This window comes from Azolla caroliniana, unplaced genomic scaffold (genome assembly GCF_043228905.1).
Source record: "Azolla caroliniana isolate FFs.n. ecotype wild unplaced genomic scaffold, voAzoCaro1.0.p SCAF_10, whole genome shotgun sequence".
In the NCBI taxonomy this organism is placed as follows: domain Eukaryota; kingdom Viridiplantae; phylum Streptophyta; class Polypodiopsida; order Salviniales; family Salviniaceae; genus Azolla; species Azolla caroliniana.
Window position 1 is genome coordinate 17,935,688 of NW_028230445.1, and position 20,183 is coordinate 17,955,870.

At 36.8% G+C, this 20,183-nt stretch overlaps 3 protein-coding genes across 3 annotated transcripts; 2 read left to right on the top strand and 1 right to left on the bottom strand.

Moving 5' to 3' along the window:
• Positions 1-2,635: 2,635 nt before the first annotated feature.
• Positions 2,636-5,572, bottom strand: LOC147859313 (pyruvate dehydrogenase E1 alpha). Its single transcript, XM_087325257.1, has 3 exons — positions 5,457-5,572; positions 3,718-4,498; positions 2,636-2,953 (listed from the first exon to the last, which is right to left on the bottom strand). Exons 2-3 carry the CDS (start codon positions 4,457-4,459, stop codon positions 2,676-2,678), a joined length of 1,020 nt encoding a protein of 339 aa, XP_087181383.1. The 5' UTR covers positions 4,460-4,498; positions 5,457-5,572; the 3' UTR covers positions 2,636-2,675.
• Positions 5,573-13,834: 8,262 nt separating this feature from the next.
• LOC147859314 (pentatricopeptide repeat-containing protein At4g39530-like) lies at positions 13,835-15,183 on the top strand. Its single transcript, XM_087326302.1, has 4 exons — positions 13,835-14,003; positions 14,160-14,236; positions 14,406-14,540; positions 14,803-15,183. Exons 1-4 carry the CDS (start codon positions 13,835-13,837, stop codon positions 15,181-15,183), a joined length of 762 nt encoding a protein of 253 aa, XP_087182428.1.
• A 1,459-nt stretch (positions 15,184-16,642) lies between these two features.
• LOC147859315 (uncharacterized) lies at positions 16,643-18,766 on the top strand. Its single transcript, XM_087325771.1, has 3 exons — positions 16,643-16,876; positions 17,050-17,179; positions 17,287-18,766. The coding sequence occupies exons 1-3, from the start codon at positions 16,744-16,746 to the stop codon at positions 18,530-18,532; spliced, it is 1,509 nt and encodes a 502-aa protein (XP_087181897.1). The 5' UTR covers positions 16,643-16,743; the 3' UTR covers positions 18,533-18,766.
• Positions 18,767-20,183: the final 1,417 nt, after the last annotated feature.

Below are 20,183 nucleotides of genomic sequence, written 5' to 3' on the forward strand. Positions count from 1 at the left end.
TTCCAGTTCCAGTTCTAGTTCTTCACAAGAGCGTTTCCTAGACCTCACAAGATAGCCTCCTTGACAACCTCGTTATTGGCCCCACAAGTTGGCCAACCGTCAGGGCCCTTGGGCATTTCAGAGGGGTTGGTCGAGAGTCCTGTGCACATTCTTTAGGATATATAGTGCAAGAACTTGACCTAGATAGGGAGACCCCTAGGAACACGTACCCGTGAAGCACATAACACATTTTCAAGGTGTGGGGGGTTAAACAAAATATTGATGTTTTGCTCGTGGCATTCTAGGGGAGTTTTGGCTAAGCCGCACTATTTGTATTATTGGTTTCACCAAGAGCATATGGGGGAATAATGGGAACTTGACTTGACATTTTGATGACTCTTTGACTTTTAAAATCCATAATGGTTTGACTATAGCTTTCTCTCTTTAAGTAATGCAAAGTCGAAGGGGACACTTGGTCGAGAGTATGCTTCAAAGTTTTCTTCAAAACACCGCCTTCTTTTCTCACTGCATTATGGGGAATTTCGTCTTTGCCACACGATTTGTATTATTGGTTTACCGAGTACATCCAGGGGAATGATAGGGACTTGCTCAACATTTTGACGAGTCTAGTTGCAAAATCCATAATAGTTAGACTATAGCTTTCTATCAAAGTAATGCAAAGTCTAAGGGACACTTGGTCGAGAGTATGCTTCAAAGTTTTCTTCAAAACACCCCCTTTTTTTTTTGTCCCTTGCTTGAATTAAGACTTTGGATGAACAATAATATTTGTTGTGTCAACGAGAATCGGATGGTCAAGAAATGTTGGTCTTCTTCATTAGATTGATGCCAAAATTTGATTTACATTGTTCCTACTTTATCTTAACTTGTGATTTACACTCCCTTAATTCATGGTGGATACGATGATCTTATGGCCTTTTGTAAAAGAAGAAAAAACTCTCTTAGAATGTTAAACCCCAAGAACATAAATCCCCTTAAAATTTGATTGAGTGCTAGAAGTGATTGCCTTGAAGAATAGCTTCCCTTAAGAGTGTACGTATTGGTACAAAGGGGGAGGGATTTATCCTAGATAACATAGATGGGTCTTAGACACTCTCAAGTTTTCCTCACTAGGTGTAGCCAAGTTCAAATTCACTACTTCCTAACATGTCTCACTCTAATGTTAAGCATAGAAAGATATCTACTTCATGCAATGTGTACTTGAACCACTATAGAAGTGCCATATATAAGTTACCATAAACGAAAATGATTGCATTTATTATGGGGGATTGGCAAGTCTTGGATGACTATCCTTTGTAGTTGAGCCACAATAGAAGTGCCATATATAAGTTACCATAAACGAAAATGATTGCATTTATTACGGGGGATTGTCAAGTCTTGGACGACTATCCTTTGTAGTTGAGCCACAATAGAAGTGCCATATATAAGATACCATAAACGAAAATGATTGCATTTATGATGGGGGATTGTCAAGTATTGGACGACTATCCTTTGTAGTTGAGCCACAATAGAAGTTTCAAGTGCCATGTAGTTACCATAAACGAAAATGATTGCATTTATTATGGGGGATTGTCAAGTATTGGACGACTATCCTTTGTAGTGAGCAATAGATAAAACAACACTACAATATGAGTAAAAGACCCTTGAAAGTAGAAATCTGCAATGGTACTCGATCTAGTTTGTGAGTCTCAAAACAAACCGAATATATCAAAATTTTGAAACTTGAACTGAAACTAGTAATCCAGAATCATTTAAACTAAAACCATTCAAAGGGTTATCAAGCTCAAACCGAATGGTTCCATACAAACCTTTATAAACAACAATTTCACGGTTTTGTCATAACTTAAAAGCAAATGATTGGCAATCGTACATTGTACATCATTTTTAACTTTTGAAGGAATGGTTATTTCTTTTAAAACTCAAAATGAAAACTAAAACCTAAAAGAAAAGACATCAAAGTATTTATAAAGTTAAGTCATATATTTATAATATTCCAAAACTATTTACCACATACCGTTAAAAACTTTGGCCCAAAACCAAACTATTGACACCCCCAAACCGAATAAAATTTACAAATTTCAAACCTCAATTGAACCAACCAAACTGGTTAGGCCGTTACACTATGGTTTCATGGTTGGGTTCAACCACCAAATCATTGTTGATTCCTACTTTTAAAAAGTCTATATACATCAAATACTCATGGTGGATAATCAATTTTCCAAGCACAAGAAATTTATCATAGACAAAGTGTCAAACTCTCATGGTGGATAATCATGGTGGAATTGATCATAGACAAAGAGCAAAATATCTGCGCAAAATACATCAACAAAAATAATGGTATATATATAATGCCTTGACGAGAATAAAGTCCTTGACACGAATACTTTCGAAAATCGTAGAAATAATGGTGTATATATATATTGCCATGAGGGGAAAATGATCATAAGGAAAGTAAAATCCTTCAGAAAAATGGTGTTTATCCATCCACATAGTGGAAGATGTAAAAGTCACTGTGTATATAGACTGCACTACCCACATAAGTGGATGAATAAAGATAAAAGTAACCCAACTCATTTCTAACAAAGACAAATCAAAATCATTTGCCCATTGTGTAGGAAAACAAACATGAAGGAGGATATGAAAAAAAACAATGGCCAAAAGTTCATATGATTTGTGGATTAGACAGCTGCGGTCCCGGCAGTGAAATCAGGGTCTTCACACCTATATTTGCCATCGGGACCAATACCAAAGCCCTTTGGATCGGCAAAAACGTTCTCCAAGAGTTGGCTTCGCGGCGGTAATGGGCTTGCATCTGCAAACTCTACTGCCTCTTCCAATAGATCATCTATCTTCTTTCGAATCTTTTCGAGTTCCGCCTCCTTAGCTAGATTGTTCTGTAATAGATAATTCCTCAAGGACGTGATCGGGTCTCTTGCGGCATAGTGGGCTTTCTCACCTGCAAAAAACACACAAAAAGAAAGCCCAAAAGTGAGATAGTGCTGTGTTAAGAAAAGATCCCCCATATTTCAATCCTAGTTTGATCTTTATATGATCATTGCAAAATCCAGAGAAAAAAACCTTATCTATCTTAATATCCAAAAGACAAATTGACACATATCTATGTGTGTGTGTATATCTCAATACATAAAGCTATCTCCCCTAAACATTATTCCTGTCTACATGATTCCACCAAATATTAAAACACTCCCATTGAAGCTCCATGCAAGACCTACAAGTTTGATCAAAGATCAAGACTCTTTACGGTTTAGTTATAATTTGTAGTTTTGGGACAGACCAAGTAAAAAAATTATCCACATTCAACTAATTGTCGTGTGACATTTGGAGTTTTTTTGTTAAATTCTTATTGGTCACACACCTAATTGTTGTGAGTGATACTTGGAGTTTTTTCTATTTAAACAAGTCTGAATCAAGTACTAAAATGATATATGTAGACTAATTGAGAGATACTTGGGAGTTTTTCTAGTTAATCCTAATTGCTCTAACACTGGTAAGTTTGAATCAAGTACTAAAATGATATATGTAGACTAATTGTGTTACTAATAGGAGTTTTTAGTTTATCTTCTAATAAATCACCGTATAATTGAACTTAAACAAATGTATCAATTTCTCACGTATTTTGGAAGAACGAAAAAAACAATAGGATGTTTTTTATTACATTATGCACAAAGAACCGATAAAATACCATGTTGCGAATACTACCTGGCTTCCGGAGTTCATCGGGGTCAGCAAGAGAGTGGCCCCTGAACCTGTACGTCTCGCACTCCACGAGAGTTGGCCCATCTCCACGCCTTGCTCTAGCAATGGCTTCTTGTGCCACCTCCCTAACCTTCAACACATCCATTCCATCCACATGAACCCCTGGCATCCCAAATGCTGGCCCCTTCTCCCATATCTCAGGTACCGAGGTTGACCTATAGTGCGACATACCAATGGCCCAAAGGTTGTTCTCCACCACAAATATGATAGGAAGCTTCCAGAGAGAAGCCATATTAAGGCATTCGAAGAATTGTCCATTGTTGCATGTGCCATCCCCGAAGAAAGCCACGGTGACACCATCCGAGTTGGAGTTCTTCAATACCTCTCTCTCGTATTTACTGGCAAATGCGGCCCCAGTGGCAACGGGGATACCTTCGCCAATGAAGGCGAATCCCCCGATAAGGCCATGTTCTTTCGAGAACATATGCATTGAGCCCCCTTGGCCACGGCATACGCCTGTGGCTTTCCCGAAAAGCTCGGACATCACGGATCGAGGTGGCACACCTTTACTCAACGCATGGACATGATCCCTATATGTACTACACACATAATCGTTCTCTTTCAAGCATTTGATGAAACCCGTCGACACGGCCTCCTGGCCATTGTAAAGGTGCACGAACCCAAACATCTTGCCTCGGTAGTACATCTGTGCACACATGTCCTCGAAGCTCCGTCCAAGCACCATGTCTTTGTAGAGGATCAATCCTTCTTCTTTGGTGATCAACTAGACAGACAAAAGAAAAAACACAATGCAGAAATCTAATTCAACACAATAGGTCAATTAAAAAAATTATGGTGGTGTATCTTTTCAAATCCTTGAATCCTTTCGTATAAGAAGACAAAAAACTACTACACCACAATGTCACATGCAGAAAAGCATGTGCTTTTTTCTAAACACATGACAATGCGATTTGAATTAACTACAACAAATGATCAACTGCCATTCCATTCTTGAACTCTTTTGTATAAGAAAAGAAAAAACTACTAAACCACTATGTCACATGCAGAAAAGCATACGTTTTTTTCTAAACACATGACAATGCAATCAAAATTCACTACAGCAAATGATCATCTTCCATTCCATTCTTGAATCCTTTATACATTGTATAAGAAAAGATAAAACTACTAAACCAGTATGCCACATGCAGAAAAGCATACGTTTTTTTCTAAACACATGACATTGCAATCAAAATTCGCTACAGCAAATGATCTGCCATTCCATTCTTGAATCCTTTTGTATAAGACACGAAAAAACTACTAAAACACTATGTCACATGCAGAAAAGCATGTGTTTTTTTCGAAACACATGACAATGCAATTTGCAGAAAAGCATACGTAGATTTGAAAACTTTTCATCAGTCTTACTGCAGCTCATCGAATTCAATGCAAGAAAGGTGAGATATAGGAATAGAAGAATGGCAATGAACAAATTTTCAAATTTTCAAAGGAGACGGGAAGGATCTAAACGGAGAACGTTTGATGTGCTTATCCTGGATCGCATGCAGAAAAGCAGGTATTCATTTTCCTCTCATTGCATGCTTCCATTCATTAACAGCAAAGGAGGAAAACGAAGATTCCTCGTAAGAGGAAAGATATTGGATCGAAAGGAAAACGAATCCACGAAATGTAGACGCGCACTGAAGTAAGTAGCCGCAGCTGTATTTTCACTTAATATTGCGTACCACATTCTGATCGATTTCGGTTGCTTTCTCTGCGACGAGCTCGATCGAGGAAGAAGAGAACGACGGAGAAGATGAGGCAGAAACGGAGGAAGAGCTTGGCGATCTACTGGTGCTGTTGGAGAGGGCGAGAAGAAGACGACGAGAAGGGAATCCACAGAGAGGAGAAGATACGGAAGAAGAGAGGGGGCGAGAAAGAGAAAGAGAAAGAGAAGAAGAAGAGGAAGAAGAAGAAGAAGAAGAAGAAGAGATGAAAGGCTGTGCAGCGAAGGTCGCCATGGCTGGCTGCTCTGCAGACGTTGTGGCGATGGATTCGGCCAAGAATGTAATAAACTCAAACTAATAGACCAGAATCGATTAATTTCATTTATTTATAAATGGAAGAAGAAGGAGGAGGGAACGGAAAAGATAAAATCGAGCCAAAAGAAAGAAAGAAAGAAAGAAAGCAAGAAAAAGCAAAAATAAATTCTCTCTTTGTATGTCTCCTTTTTAGTAAGTGTGCATGTGCATGTGTATCTCAGAAAAGGACCATCACTAATGTATAGTAGTGCTACTACTCATCATCATATTGTGCCAATGTTAAATACCTGGGCCTATCAAGCGCGGACGTAGCCCGACACTAGGAATCGGCAACTGCTCAGCTCAAGCCTAAACCGAACTGTTAACTGGTTTTTAAACGGTTTGGCAGTTCGGTTCGGTTCGGTTTAGGCTTGAGCTTCCTTAACCGGTTTGTGATTGTTGAAGCTGAACCAAACCGATTTTGGCTTTAATCGGCTTGGCTAAACAGTTTCGGCTTAACCGGTTCAGTTCAGGTTTGGAAACTCCCAAACCGGTTTAGGGTTAACAAGTTTGGTTTGGACAAATGCCAAACCGGTTAAGCCAAAACCGAACCGTTGCCGATTCCTACCCAGCACAAAACCTGACTGACGACTTGATCCCTGCACCACAAGCTCTTCACATACCCATCTAGCAGTTCAACTTGACAGAAACGACCCCAGAAATTCATGATGCCTTTCTAGTCAAGTGTTTCAGCCACCATGCGACACGAATGTTACATATTTAATAGATCAATTATGTGTGAAGGCATCCATGCAAGTTGCATTGATCGCCATATCGATGCAAAAAAGAGCGGTCGTCTAGCATACAAAACCATCATGGTTGAGCACATTAATTATATGAGGATAGGAAGTAGAGTGTGACTTAAGCCAATGATTCGAATGAGATCCATGGGACAAGTGGGATTTAGAAAAAAAAATGGCATACTAATATTGCTCATTTCTTCACAATAAGCACAACTATATACGAAGAAGCTCAAGCAAGAAATAAAGCTAATGTGTCGAGGTTTCTATTCATGTTCGTTCAGCCATTTCTTAGCATGAAAGTCTAGGACAATGACGATGTAGAAGAGCATCTCATCTTGTTCCTTATGATCTCCCAGGGGAATCATGTATCTCTTTGGTTGATCCCAAACGAGACAAATGACTCTTAGATGGCAACACAAATGGTCTTGACTAAGTACACATTCAACATTCAACATTACAAGTATAAAAACAAATTTTATTGGTTTTTGTGAGCTAATATTCCATGAGGATCCTAGGAAACAATGGCCATGTTTAAAAAAAGAATAAAACCTCTATATCAAAGGTTGACCCTAATTTATGAAAGCCATTAGATTTCGATGTCCTTCAACAAACATATTGCGAGTATGACCAATGAGTACTCATGTAAAATAAGAAGTAGTCATGTTGACAATTAGCTAGAGTTATGTTGTTTTTAGTCCTATGTGTCTGACGACTTTCTTGATCCTACATATCCAAGTTATCAATAATTTTTTAGTATGAACTAGGAATATCGAGGAAGTATTGTTGGCTCTATGACCACTTCTTACATGGTTTGTCTTGTTATTGTCTCTCCTAATATGGATCATCAACCTAAGGCACTTCATCAAAGTATGAACAAATGGTTGACGACCACTAAGATATTGATGAACTAATGGTTGACAATCACTACAATATTGATAGAGTGAAGAACTATAGAAGAATTGACTCCATGGTCACTTGGATGGATACACAATTCATGAGAATTTGGGCAGTGAAATGTATTTGGATGCGAGTACCCTCAAAGGAACATGATATGATGAGCCCACAAAAAGGATTTATTTGGTATGCATACTAAGGTCTTCTTACTAACAATCAAGACCATATCCATGATTATGCTCAAGGTAAATCTAGTACTATGCAAGCAAGAAAAGGTAAAGAAGCTCAAGGGAAATAAGGGAAGGAATCATCAAGTAAAATGGTATGTTGTAGGGAAGATTCCTCAAATTCGGACATTGCTAACAAATGGAGAAGATATATTCTATTCACCAACGAAAATTCATGAGATCTCTAGTTCAAAAGAGAAGGAAACCCAAGAACTCGTATGAAACAATATATTTTATTGTTCCAATGATGAGAAATCAATGAAGATACATAAATTATTGAAGAAAGTGGAACTATCAAACTCGTAAGTTCGTAACTAAAGAAAAAAAAAGTTATTTTATTGTCCATTGTAAAGGAGGACTGCGAAAATATTGAATATGTCAACATGTTTTGTTATACAAGCTCTTCCTATGTAGGAGCTAAAGCAATTACGAGGATTTTGGACATCTAATCACTGCAATACCTAAAAAGTATTAAGTTCTCCTAGATACTTTATCTCAAACTCATTTGACAATTTCTTCTTAATTTGATGAATAAGATCATTATTCCTACTTGTTATTATCAAATCATCTACATATAGAACAATTATGATATAATGATAACACCATATTTACCATTACTCACAAAGATTGATGCATTTGCAAGACTTTATTTGATGTCAATACTTTTCAAGTAGATTCCTAACCTTTGTCTGCTAATCATGCTTTAAACTTAGTTAAAGAACCATCAAAATTTAACTTAGACCTATATACCCATTTACAACTTATTATCTTTTTCCCATTGGATCTAGGCGCTAACTCTAGGTATCATCTTTGTTTGATGCATCAATTTCTTCCTAAGTAGCATATTCCATTTTGATTGTTCACATGCATCTTCAAAACAATTAGGCTCAATGCAATTGCTAACTTTATCCACGAAGAGATAATGTTGCGCAATACAACTATCATATGTTAACCTTTGAACAAGTTTCCTTACTCTAGTTGATGTTTTCAATTGTAAAATTGATGTCCCTCAATTGATGTCCGCTATGTTTGCAGGATCATTCTTTTGCCCATGTTCACTATCACCATCTTCATTCATGTCCATAACCTCACTTGACAAGGTATTTGGACATCATCCTTCAATGATTTCCAATATTGCATCTCATCAAATATTACATTTTTAGAGAAATAAAATTGATCATCAATTGAATCAAAGCATTAATATACATTTTTTATATCATCAATTCCAAAGAAAAATGCATTTTATTGTTTTTTCTTGAAGCCTTTTGCCTTTCTATACATACATACCACCTACATGAACATAGAAGCACATCCACACATATTTAATGCATCAACTATGGGCTTTTTATTATTGAACAACTCAAAGGGAGTGTTATTACCAATTATGATTGTTGGCATTTTGTTTATTAAAGTCGCTCCATAATGACAGCCATCATCCCAAAACCTTTTTGACAAATTTGCTTAAAACAAAATTTCTCTCATTGTCTCTAAAATATGTCTATCTTTCCTTTCTGCCGGTCCATTCATTTGATGAGTGCATCTAAGTGTGACTTGTCTTATGATACCATTTGTTTTCAAATACTTACCAAACTCAACGGACATATACTAACTTCTTCAATCACTTCAAAGCGTGGCTTACAAATAAGCAAGATACAATTGCTACTAAACTTTGGTAGTTTGAAACCAAATCATTACTCATATCCGGAAGCCTTTTTGCACTCGTGTGCCCTAATCTCTTATGCCACAACTTGAATTCTTTTTTTTTCCCCAAAAAATATTCTACTTCCATTAGTTAAGAAAAAGTACATGGAATAATATACAACTAATATGTTACAAGCCACTTTGCAATGGCTACAACAAATCATCATGTATAAATGAAGCAACTAAGCCTCATCACATAATTACTCAACAGACGCCCATCAACATGAACTTCACACACCCACATTCAACAAAGACACCCGCCAATCACTTCACAATTCAACACCTACCTCTATGTTTGGTACCCTAGGAGGGAACAACCATCGGGCAGGCTGATATATCCACTTTGCATTGCCATCCACCATCACATAATTACTCAACAGACGCCCATCAACATGAACTTCACACACCCACATTCAACAAAGACACCCGCCAATCACTTCACAATTCAACACCTACCTCTATGTTTGGTACCCTAGGAGGGAACAACCATCGGGCAGGCTGATATATCCACTTTGCATTGCCATCCACCATCTATAACATCGGGGAACCTCTCCATTTTAGAAGGAAGCGGTACCTAGCTTCTTCACTTGCATAAGAGGGCCCTTGAAGGCTATCAAACTTACCTCGTAGCGTAGAAATCAGATTAAACCAAATCATCATTAAACGCTCAGCCGATGGGGTTCGCTTCCCGGTAAAAGACTCCTTACACATTGATCCCCATACTTGCCAAACAGTAAGGCCAACCACTAAAATCCAAACATCTACGTATCGGTCCTGTATGAAGAATGAATCTCCTTGAGCTGCAGGCTGAACTGTACCATTCGCCACCTTTAAAGAAGGGCTATTTCCATTCCACCCATGAAACCATGCAGCCGAGTCAGTAGCTAACCAAACAACGGTTGTACTTGATACCTGAACTTTAACCCCACATCGAGCCAGAATTCTTAAGCTCCTCTTCCAAACTTCTTGGGCTCGCGGGCAGCTCCATAAACAATGTGCGATATCCTCCAAACTCGCTCCACAGGCCTTGTAGTTACTCATGCCACCCCTTTTCCCCAGCCTCTCTCTGGTTGGAACAGCCCGATGGGTGATTAGCCAAAAAATCACCTTGACCCTCTCGAGGAGGGAAGAGTTCCATATCATGCTTCTGGTTTTATCTACAAAGACCGAATCAACAGCTATATGGGTCCATTTGTTGGCACACTTCTCACGATGCAAGCATAAATGCCTACCCAAGCGAGTTGAGAAGTCAAAGAAACCATGTGATTTACCTTGTTCGTCCCTCCACACATATTCTGCAGGATCCCATTCTAAACACTCAAGTGGCTTGCCTTTAACTACATACCAGATCCAATCCTCCTCAACCTCAGCGATTGATGGATTCACCTTCCATTTCTTACCGTCTCGTGCCACAATTCTAATCGGGGACCAACGAGCACCTGCAACTACAGATCCCAACTGGATGATCTTCCCATTCTTTCCTATACCCTTGGCACTGATAACTTTTCCGGCATCATCACATTGTCCAAACCATTCACCCTCGTCCCCATTACTAATAGGAATAGAGTAAACAACTTTATCGACTAGATCAAGCATCTTCCTACCATTTCTGAACTTTCTCGCATCTTCATATAATTTATCCTGATTACTAGGGGACAACTTGAATTCATTTTTATCTTTTGTAACTAAACATTAGTTTTTTTTATCATTCAACACAAACATATATCCTGTTTTTCTTCCACGTTACTATCATCTCTCTTGTATTTGAACTTGATGTCATGCATCTAGATTTATTAAATAACACATCCATATCTTTCTCTACTAATTGATCAATGGATATTACATTCTTTGTTACACAAGTTACATACCATACATCTTTTAACTTTTTAGACATGTCAATGGTGAATGCAATTGAACATCTCCACAACGTTTTATATCATAACAAGTATCAACACCCTTACATATCTCTATGGGAGTAGATAAACTCTTTGGTACATCAAACACACTCAAGTCTCCAATCATGTGATTAGAACATACTCAAGATATTAAGCATCATCTGCACTTTTACTAAGAGTACTACAAGTACATTTTCATTACATTCATTTTCATCGCATTCATATGCATGACTAGAGTTTGTAAATGCATAATTATTTTTTCACCTAATTTCCCATTTTTAATATCACTATGCCAAATCCAACAATCTTGTACACAATGCCCAAATGTATTGCATAGAAACACTTATAGTTAGAGGTTGAAGGCATGTCAGTGTCAAATATATCGATTCTAGGACTAAGGTAGAGAGGGGTGAAGGATGTGAACCCTATGTTAAGGGTATGACTTCATGATAATATATGGTTAGTGCAAGTAGAATAAAACATGTTTTTATGTGACTTATTTCATATTACTTGAGTGATAGAGAGTGATCGCTTTGGGCAGATAGATAGAGATGAACAAGTTTTCTTTTTTGAAAGTAGACAGATAGAGATGAACAAGTTTTCTTTTTTGAAAGTAGACAGATTGACATGAACAAGTTTTCTTTTCTTGAAAGTAGACATATTGACATGAATAAGTTTTCTTATTTGAAAGTAAATCTAAATTATGGTGGTGAGGGAGGACCATGCAAGCACATGGTGAGGAATTCAGATATTCATCTTCTTTTTGGCTCCCTAAGATTTGCACAATTATCAAAGTATTGTTCAAATATTCAACAATGGAGATGTAGTGGATATTAAGTTATTTAGGCGCATGGTTGCCTAATAAGGCTTAAACTAGTAAGAGTTAAAGCATGAGTCAACTAACATAATTTTGGAAAAAATAATTAGCTTGCATGAAAATAGATTAAGGTTATTACTCAATTAAGGAATTAAAACTTTGAATTTGCAGAGAATAGGATTCTTAAGACATATTTCTAGAGAATAAGAACACAAGTCTTAAGTATATGTTAGACATCTCACATTGATACTCTTGGTTGGGGGGTAGGTACACTTAAGCCTCCTAATAGAAGTAGGGTAATAGAGAGAGGACCAAACGTTATTGTAAGGGACATAGTTGTAGGGCTCTTTCTCATTTTACATTTACTTAGTATTAAAGCTTATGTCTCTCTCTCTCTCTCTCTCTCTCTCCTTAATCACTTTCTTAATATGATGCCATAAGCCTAATTATTGTATTTAAGTTAAACTTGTAGATAATTACATGAGTAACAAAAGCAAGATCATGTGGTGATTTATTATCTCTTCACTTGTCTATGAAGTGTGTGGAAACATGATAAAGTCTCTTTGTAATGAAATGTTGAGGTCTCATCTTGTGAATGTGATTAAGTCATAGTGTAAGATTAAAGTTTGCTTTAGTAGTTACTCCACATGTTAGTAGCTCAAGATTAATTGATCACTCACTCTCGCTCCTCTCTCTAACAAGATGGTAGACAACGGTATGTTCCTGCACACCAATCTCAAGATGGTATTCAAGAAGTAAACTTCTGGTAAGGATATCAAAAGACACTACAACAAGCATTGTCTCAGTACCACCGAATTCATCAATGGGAAATCCAATGAGTGATGGTTGCAAGCATGTTGCTCATCAACAATTTTGTCCTTTGTCTTCATGGTGATTATTGTCTTCGCAACGTCTTTACTCTAATAAAGAATAAGGATTAATTGGACATATTTCTCAAATACTACATAAGAACTAGCACAAAAAGGTGTCAATTGATTTTGATGAAAATTCTTGATTTTTTAAAGACATTCAACCTTCACCTTGACCTTAAGATTTACATATCCTTGATTTATTCCATCAGTTAAATGTTAAGACTCCACCACATTACAATTAGTTCATCTTTTGGGAGAAAGAATCCATGACAAAGTTCTCAAACACACTTTACAAATGTTATTAATAAAAGCATACTCTCATGTTTTATGAATTTACATTCATAGAAAAACACTTCAACAAGGATTCATAATAATTAGTTTTTCATGGATGTTCTGATTATAATATCATGTAGTGTGAAACCCAGAAAGAAATAATTGAGATTTTGTTCAATCTCAAGGCTTGTGCCAAGAAGAAAGACCTTTGAGAAGGTATCAGGTCCATGCTCATATTCTACAACGATATTTTCTGGCAAAGAATACCCATCTTGGAAGTAGTTTAGTATGTATGTATGGAAAATGTGGTAAGAAGCATAGAAAGTGCTACTACAACTTCCTTACCAAGATACGACTTCATGGAATGCGGTAAATGTAGGATATGCTAACTAGAAAAAAAGGTTATGAAGTGCTCTCCAAATTTGCATCTTGAAATCTTGTGGCAACATAAAAGGAATAGTAGATATTAACAATCAATTTCAGAATGAAATTGTGCGTAAGAGCTTATTAAGGGAGAATATCACGCTTGGAAATGCTTTGATTGATATGTTTGGAAAATGCGACGAGCTTGGAAAAGCACAAAATATTTTTGAAGAGCTTCCTGTTCGTGATGAAATTTCATGGATTCACTAATTGTAGGGTATGTTGGACGGGAGCTATGCCATGAAGCACTGAACTGTTTGGAACTTATGCAAAGTGAAGGCCTCTCTCCAAGTATACTAACCATTATTGGCATCTTGAGAGTTTGTGGTAGCATAGGAGATACACAAAAAGGAATACTAATCCACAGTAAATTTATAAGCAAGGGTTTGTTCGAGAAGAATGTGGTGATTGGAAATGCTTTGATTGACATGTAGGTGGAATGTCATGTACTTAGGAAGGCTCAAGAAGTGCTCGAAAGGCTTCATGTCTGAGATGTAGTCTCTTGGTCTGCATTAATTTCAGGGTATACCCAACAAGGCCAAGATCTTGAAGCATTGAAGTGTTTTGAACATATCCAAAATGAGGGGCTTTCCCCTGATGTGATCTCATTCATTTGCATGTTAAAGGCTTGTGGAAACATAGGAGCTCTATATAAGGGTAAACAAATGCATAATATGATTCTCAACTCAAGGTTGCGTAAAAATGATTTTATGCTTAGAAATACCTTACTGAATATGTATTCTCAAATGACAATATTTGCATGCAAAGGCCATCAAAGTTGGGTTTGATGGAAATGTGGTTGTGGGAAACTCTTTGATTCATATGTACATAAAATGTGGTCTGATAATGGAAGCAAGAATGGTCTTTGATGAACTTCCAGTCTGTGATATCATTTCATGGAATGTGATTGCATCTGGATATGCTGACTATGGGCTCGAAAGCAAGTGTTTTATTGCTTGGAGCAAATGCAAGTAGAAGGAATTTCTCTTGACTCTGCTTCATTCGTCCGCTTCTTGAAAGCTTGTTTTGGAGCAGAGTCTCTAAAATGAGGAGGGGAATTACATGGTGATATTGCAAAAGAAGGATTTGAAAAACGTCCTTTTGTTGGTACTGTAAATGTGGAGCAATAATTGAAGCCTGAGAGCTTTTTGATGAATTATTGTAGGTTGAAGATGTGGTACAATGGACTACCATGTTATTGGGCTATAATGAGCATGATAAGAATGAGGATGTTATACAACTCTATCTTCAAATGCTTGTGCAAGGCCTCTTACCTAATTTGATGACATTTTTTGGTATGTTGAAAGCATGTGGCAACATGGGGGATATACAGAAAGGGAACAACTTCCATGCTCAAATGTCCTGGCATAACATGGAGGTGACAAAAACAAGTGATCTTATTGAGATGTATGCAAAATGTGGAAGTATACTTGAAGCTCAACAAGTTTTTGCTATAGGACAAGCAAGAAGTCTTATTGAATGGACTAGTTTAATTTTGGATATGCTCGAAACGGAGAAAATGTACAAAAAACATTTAGCACTATGATGGTTTCAAATATCGTCTCATGGAATGCACTCAAAAGAGGCTATAGAGACCATGGATATGCCGAGGAGGTGTTGTATTAGTTTTGAACAATTGCAAGACAATATATGTATATTGTTTACTTTAATTTTAATACTAATAGAGGATATTTTTTATGGAAAAAAAAAACACTTCATCAAGGAAAGACTACTAGAGTCTATCAAACAATGAATTTAAGCATAGCCTTTAGGTAACGTCATAGACAAATGGTTGATGTCTAACACAATTTGCACATGTCAATCATATGTTTCCAATAAAATTGCATTTGAAAAAATAAAGTTTGGCTGCACTAATCTAGCGCAATAGGGTTTCTACCAACTATGCTTTTGGCCAAGATGTCAAACCACTAAGGCATCAATCCTAAATCCAAGGGCCATGGATGCATGATAAACGTTATCAAGCGTGAATCATGATCCTCAAAGACAATGAATCATGATGATTAGGCGGTGTATAGACATTCACCATAGCTGGCACTTGATGATGATTCACGAATCCAAATAAGTCCTCCATGCATTAAATGTATGGGGGACACACGTACACACACAAAGTGCAAATGGCCACAATGAAAGACAGAAAATTTAAAAATAAAAGACAACACGCACAAAAAGAAAAGTGATGCACTATACCTCCATTAATTGTAAAATAAGAGACATTGAGAGATAGAGATAGAGACGCTAAATCACTTGCATGGATTGAGTGATTTTTAATGTCTACAAGAAACTGAAATGTGATCTATGGTCGAGCCGGTATAGAGACAATTGAGCTTGGGCTCTTTCAAATTTATGAGTTTTATGCTACCGAGCAAACAATGACAAAGAGGTGACAATGGGAGGTACATTTTGAGAGGGATGCTAGAGTGTACGAAAATGATCGGATTGGTGGTCCCTCGACACCACTTCACCAAGTATCCCCATGGACACTCCATTGATTATTCAAGGAATATTGCATGTTAGCAATGGAGTAGTGGGCGAGAGGACCACAATTGGAGAAGGTATATCAAAGGGGAAAAAAACCTAATGTTGCCTCTTTCTATCTATTGTTTTAATGTAAGAAAACAAAAGAAATAGCCTAGCATTTTCTCTACTTTGAAAAAAATATTTTTTTTGGATCCTTGCATATAAACTTCCCAAAATTCAAAAGAAAAAGTGCAAAAGGAAAAAAAAACATACTTTCAAAAGATAAACACCATCCTTTAAGAAAAAATGTGGCAAATTTGATTTTTTGTTAAACATTTAAAGTGTGAGGTTCTACTTGTGCCACGTTGCAAATGGTCTTGGACGGTCAGACATGTGGCAATGAGTCCAAGATGTGACTTAAATGCAAAAACGATAAGTTGACTTATCCACATATAAAATCTCTATCTCAATGTGAAACCGTCCATTTGCTCATTGACTTTGTGTGTGTCTGTGTTGTCTCTCTCTCTTCACTCCTTATTCCCACACTAGCAATTCAATTTATGTCTTTCTTATTTCTTCTCTGTTTCTTCAGCTAGTCGTTGTTTCTCCCTTTGGTTTCTTTTCAACAATGGGCCGAACCCCTTGTTGTGAGAAAATTGGCATAAAACGAGGACCTTGGACTAAACAAGAAGACCAGAAGCTCATCGCTTATGTCACGGAACATGGCCATGGAAGTTGGAAAGCTTTACCAAAGAAAGCAGGTAAAATTAAGTGTACACAAGTCATATTTTCTACTTTTTAAGGATGATAAAATATCTAATTCTAATTCTAATTCTAGTTGGGATTCTTAATGTTATTCAACCCCCTATCTTGGTATTGTCATTGGTGTTAATCTTGCCCTTTACATTGGTGTTGGTATTGCAACATCTTTAAGGTTTGCTTCGATGTGGGAAGAGTTGCCGATTGCGATGGACTAATTACCTTCGACCTGACATCAAACGTGGCGAATTCACATCAAACGAAGAGCAAACCATCATCCAACTTCACAACTTGCTTGGAAATAGGTATTATACTTTTAATGTATTTCTATGTTAAATAAAATTTTAATATAATCTCCTAATTGGATGGTTTGGTTTTTGTTTTTGTTTCTCCTCTTCACGGTGTTTAAAAGATGGTCTACCATTGCTGCCCACCTACCAAAGAGAACTGATAATGAGATTAAAAACCATTGGAACACTCATCTCAAGAAGAGGCTTCTCAAAATGGGCATAGACCCTCTCACTCACATAATCAAATTCGAACCAGTCACTTTAAATGATAAGAACCACCCTTTCGACGCCCCCCTCAACAACCATACCAATCATTCTAACTATCATATGGTGCAATGGGAGAGTGTTCGCCTTGAAGCGGAGGCTCGTCTCTCTCGGGAAGCAAAGTTGCGGTCCAAAGGTATATGGAAAAAAATCTCACCATCATTGTCATGGAATTGCATGGATTATCAACCACCCAATGTGCGAGACCCCTCATTGGAGGTCATCGATGGAGATTGTAGATCTTCCTATCCCATTGAAAATTTATTCGAATTAAGCACAACAAATCTCATGGTCCACAAGATTCATAATGTAGAGACTTCATTGGGTGCAACGAAGGGAGTCCATTTATCCTCATGTAACATCACTGGAGCTTGTATGTCATCTAAACCTATCATTGAAGCTCATGTGTCTTCCGATACTAATACTCAAGCTCAAATGTTCATACAAGAATTATCAAGCTTTGACTATAGGTTGCCTTTGTACCATGACTCTCCCACCTCGACCTTAACCTCTTTGGATAACACGCCAATGGAAAAACAATCACCACCGATTACTTCTACTTCTTCATCGCCACCATGTTATTCTTCGAGGGGTGAATTCAACACCAAGAAGTTGTCATGGGCCGATATTTTGCTCAATGGTGCTAACACTATGCTAAGTATAGAGCCAACCAAAACATTGTGTGAGAACAAGGGCATACTCAAAGGGGCAAGCTTACAATTATCTTCTCTTGTGCACAACATGGATGATGAAGATGATATAGGTCTAATGAGAAGTAATATGTCAAGGAGCGAAGAAAAAGTAGTCGATTACTTAGGAAGTGATGCATTCCTAACAAATGTTGTGACTTATAACTCTAGTAACTTGCTTGATCTTGAGTTAGAGCTCACTCATGACAATGTTTTGGGTACTCCTACCAATAGTACTCCTACTAAACAAAGTTCGTCTAAGTCTAAAGGAGAACACAATGTTAATTGTGAAGCTAGCTATAATCATAGTGTGTTGCTACACGAAGATGAATATGTTGATGATTGTTATTGGAATAACATGCTTCAAGAAGTAGTAGACTCCGAGATCATGATTGACGCTCCAATATTTTTATAAGAAGTGAGCCCCTACATTATTATCCCTTATTTTTAATCTTTTCTTTAAGACTAGTGAACCTAGCGATGATCATGTTTAATCATTAAATCCGATTATCTAGTCTAGCTTATTAAGTTAATGTACATTGTTATATTCTATGATCTACTAAGCTCTCTAGGATAAACATTTGGGTTCTCCCATTTTATTGTACGATATGTTCCTCCCTAGTAAAGGCCCAATACTTTTATTATTATTTATGGGTATCACGCGCAACTTCTCAACTCTTTTGAGTGTGTATATGCAAGCAAACATGAAAAGGATGTGTTTGTAATTAGTACAATGATTGGAATAAATAGATATCTTGAACTTTTTGTCGGGTCAGTTGTTCAATGACTAATGTGATCATTTTGAAATAAATTGATTCAATCAGACTCGTTTTTTGAGAGAGAAACTTAAAAAGCAAGATGAAACAAAAAAACAATCATATCAAATGAATCCAATGAATATTGTAATAATTCAATGACTTCCTCATGGTCCCGCCAATGTCATTGGTGATCATGATGTTGAGAAACTAAGAAGAAACATATAGGTCTAACTTCTCACTCATGCTAAGCTTTAAGAAATAAAACATATTCATGAAATAGAACTATTCTCTAGGGAAATCCAATCTTCGCCCCTTTGAAGCTTCGTTATTAATGCATTATGTTATCTTTGCTTATGGTTTCTATTATTGTTTAGCTCTTTTCATCTAACTCTATGAAATGATCAATAGTCCACTATATATGATAACAATAACCCACTTGAAAAACATAGGGTTTAGGTATCACATCCTATTATGACGCTTCACCTTCGATCATAGTCATGTTTTATTTCGTCATGTTATCAATCAAGACTCATTCTGACATATTTCTCCTACATTTACAATGTGCATTATCAATTGTAACTGTCATTAGAGAAGTGCAAATAAACTCAAGGCACAGTACATGAAAATATTTTGTTGTGGTCCAATGTAAGTCATATATGATCTTTGAGAACGGTAATAAAATCTATCTATTTATCCTATTCATTTTCAATGAAAGAATGTGGTGGTGGTAGAAACGATAAGAGGCAATGCCTCATTTCTTCGTGTTGTTCTTATTAAACTAGGAAATGAAGGTGTAGAATGAAGCTTTATAAAGCTACAACAAAAGCTATGTGTTGAGAGATGATTCTTATGATTGGAATTACATACCTCATAATATAGAGATCAACACCTATTGCTTATGCAATATCGTAATCAACATCACATATCAAACTTCCAAACTCGAATAAAGTATGCTTCAACAATTGACAAGGAATATATAGAAATCACAAATACACATGCTAATATCTTTTTTATTAAGGGTATGTCATGGTATTTCTCAAAATTACCCAAGGAGTACTGGTATCTAGACTATATTATTGTGTTTTTAACTATTAAGATAATTTAGCCATATAGAAGGGGGGCCGGGGCATTTTTTATGGCTATGATCATCTCCCCTTATACAAGGGATGTTTTAACGACTAAGATAATCTATCCATGACATAATCTATCAAATTGGAAACAAATGCAGTATGAAAGTTTCATAGGCAATGTTGATGCCATTTTCAAGAAACAAATGCATTTTAAAAGGATATGGACCTCTATGCTCAT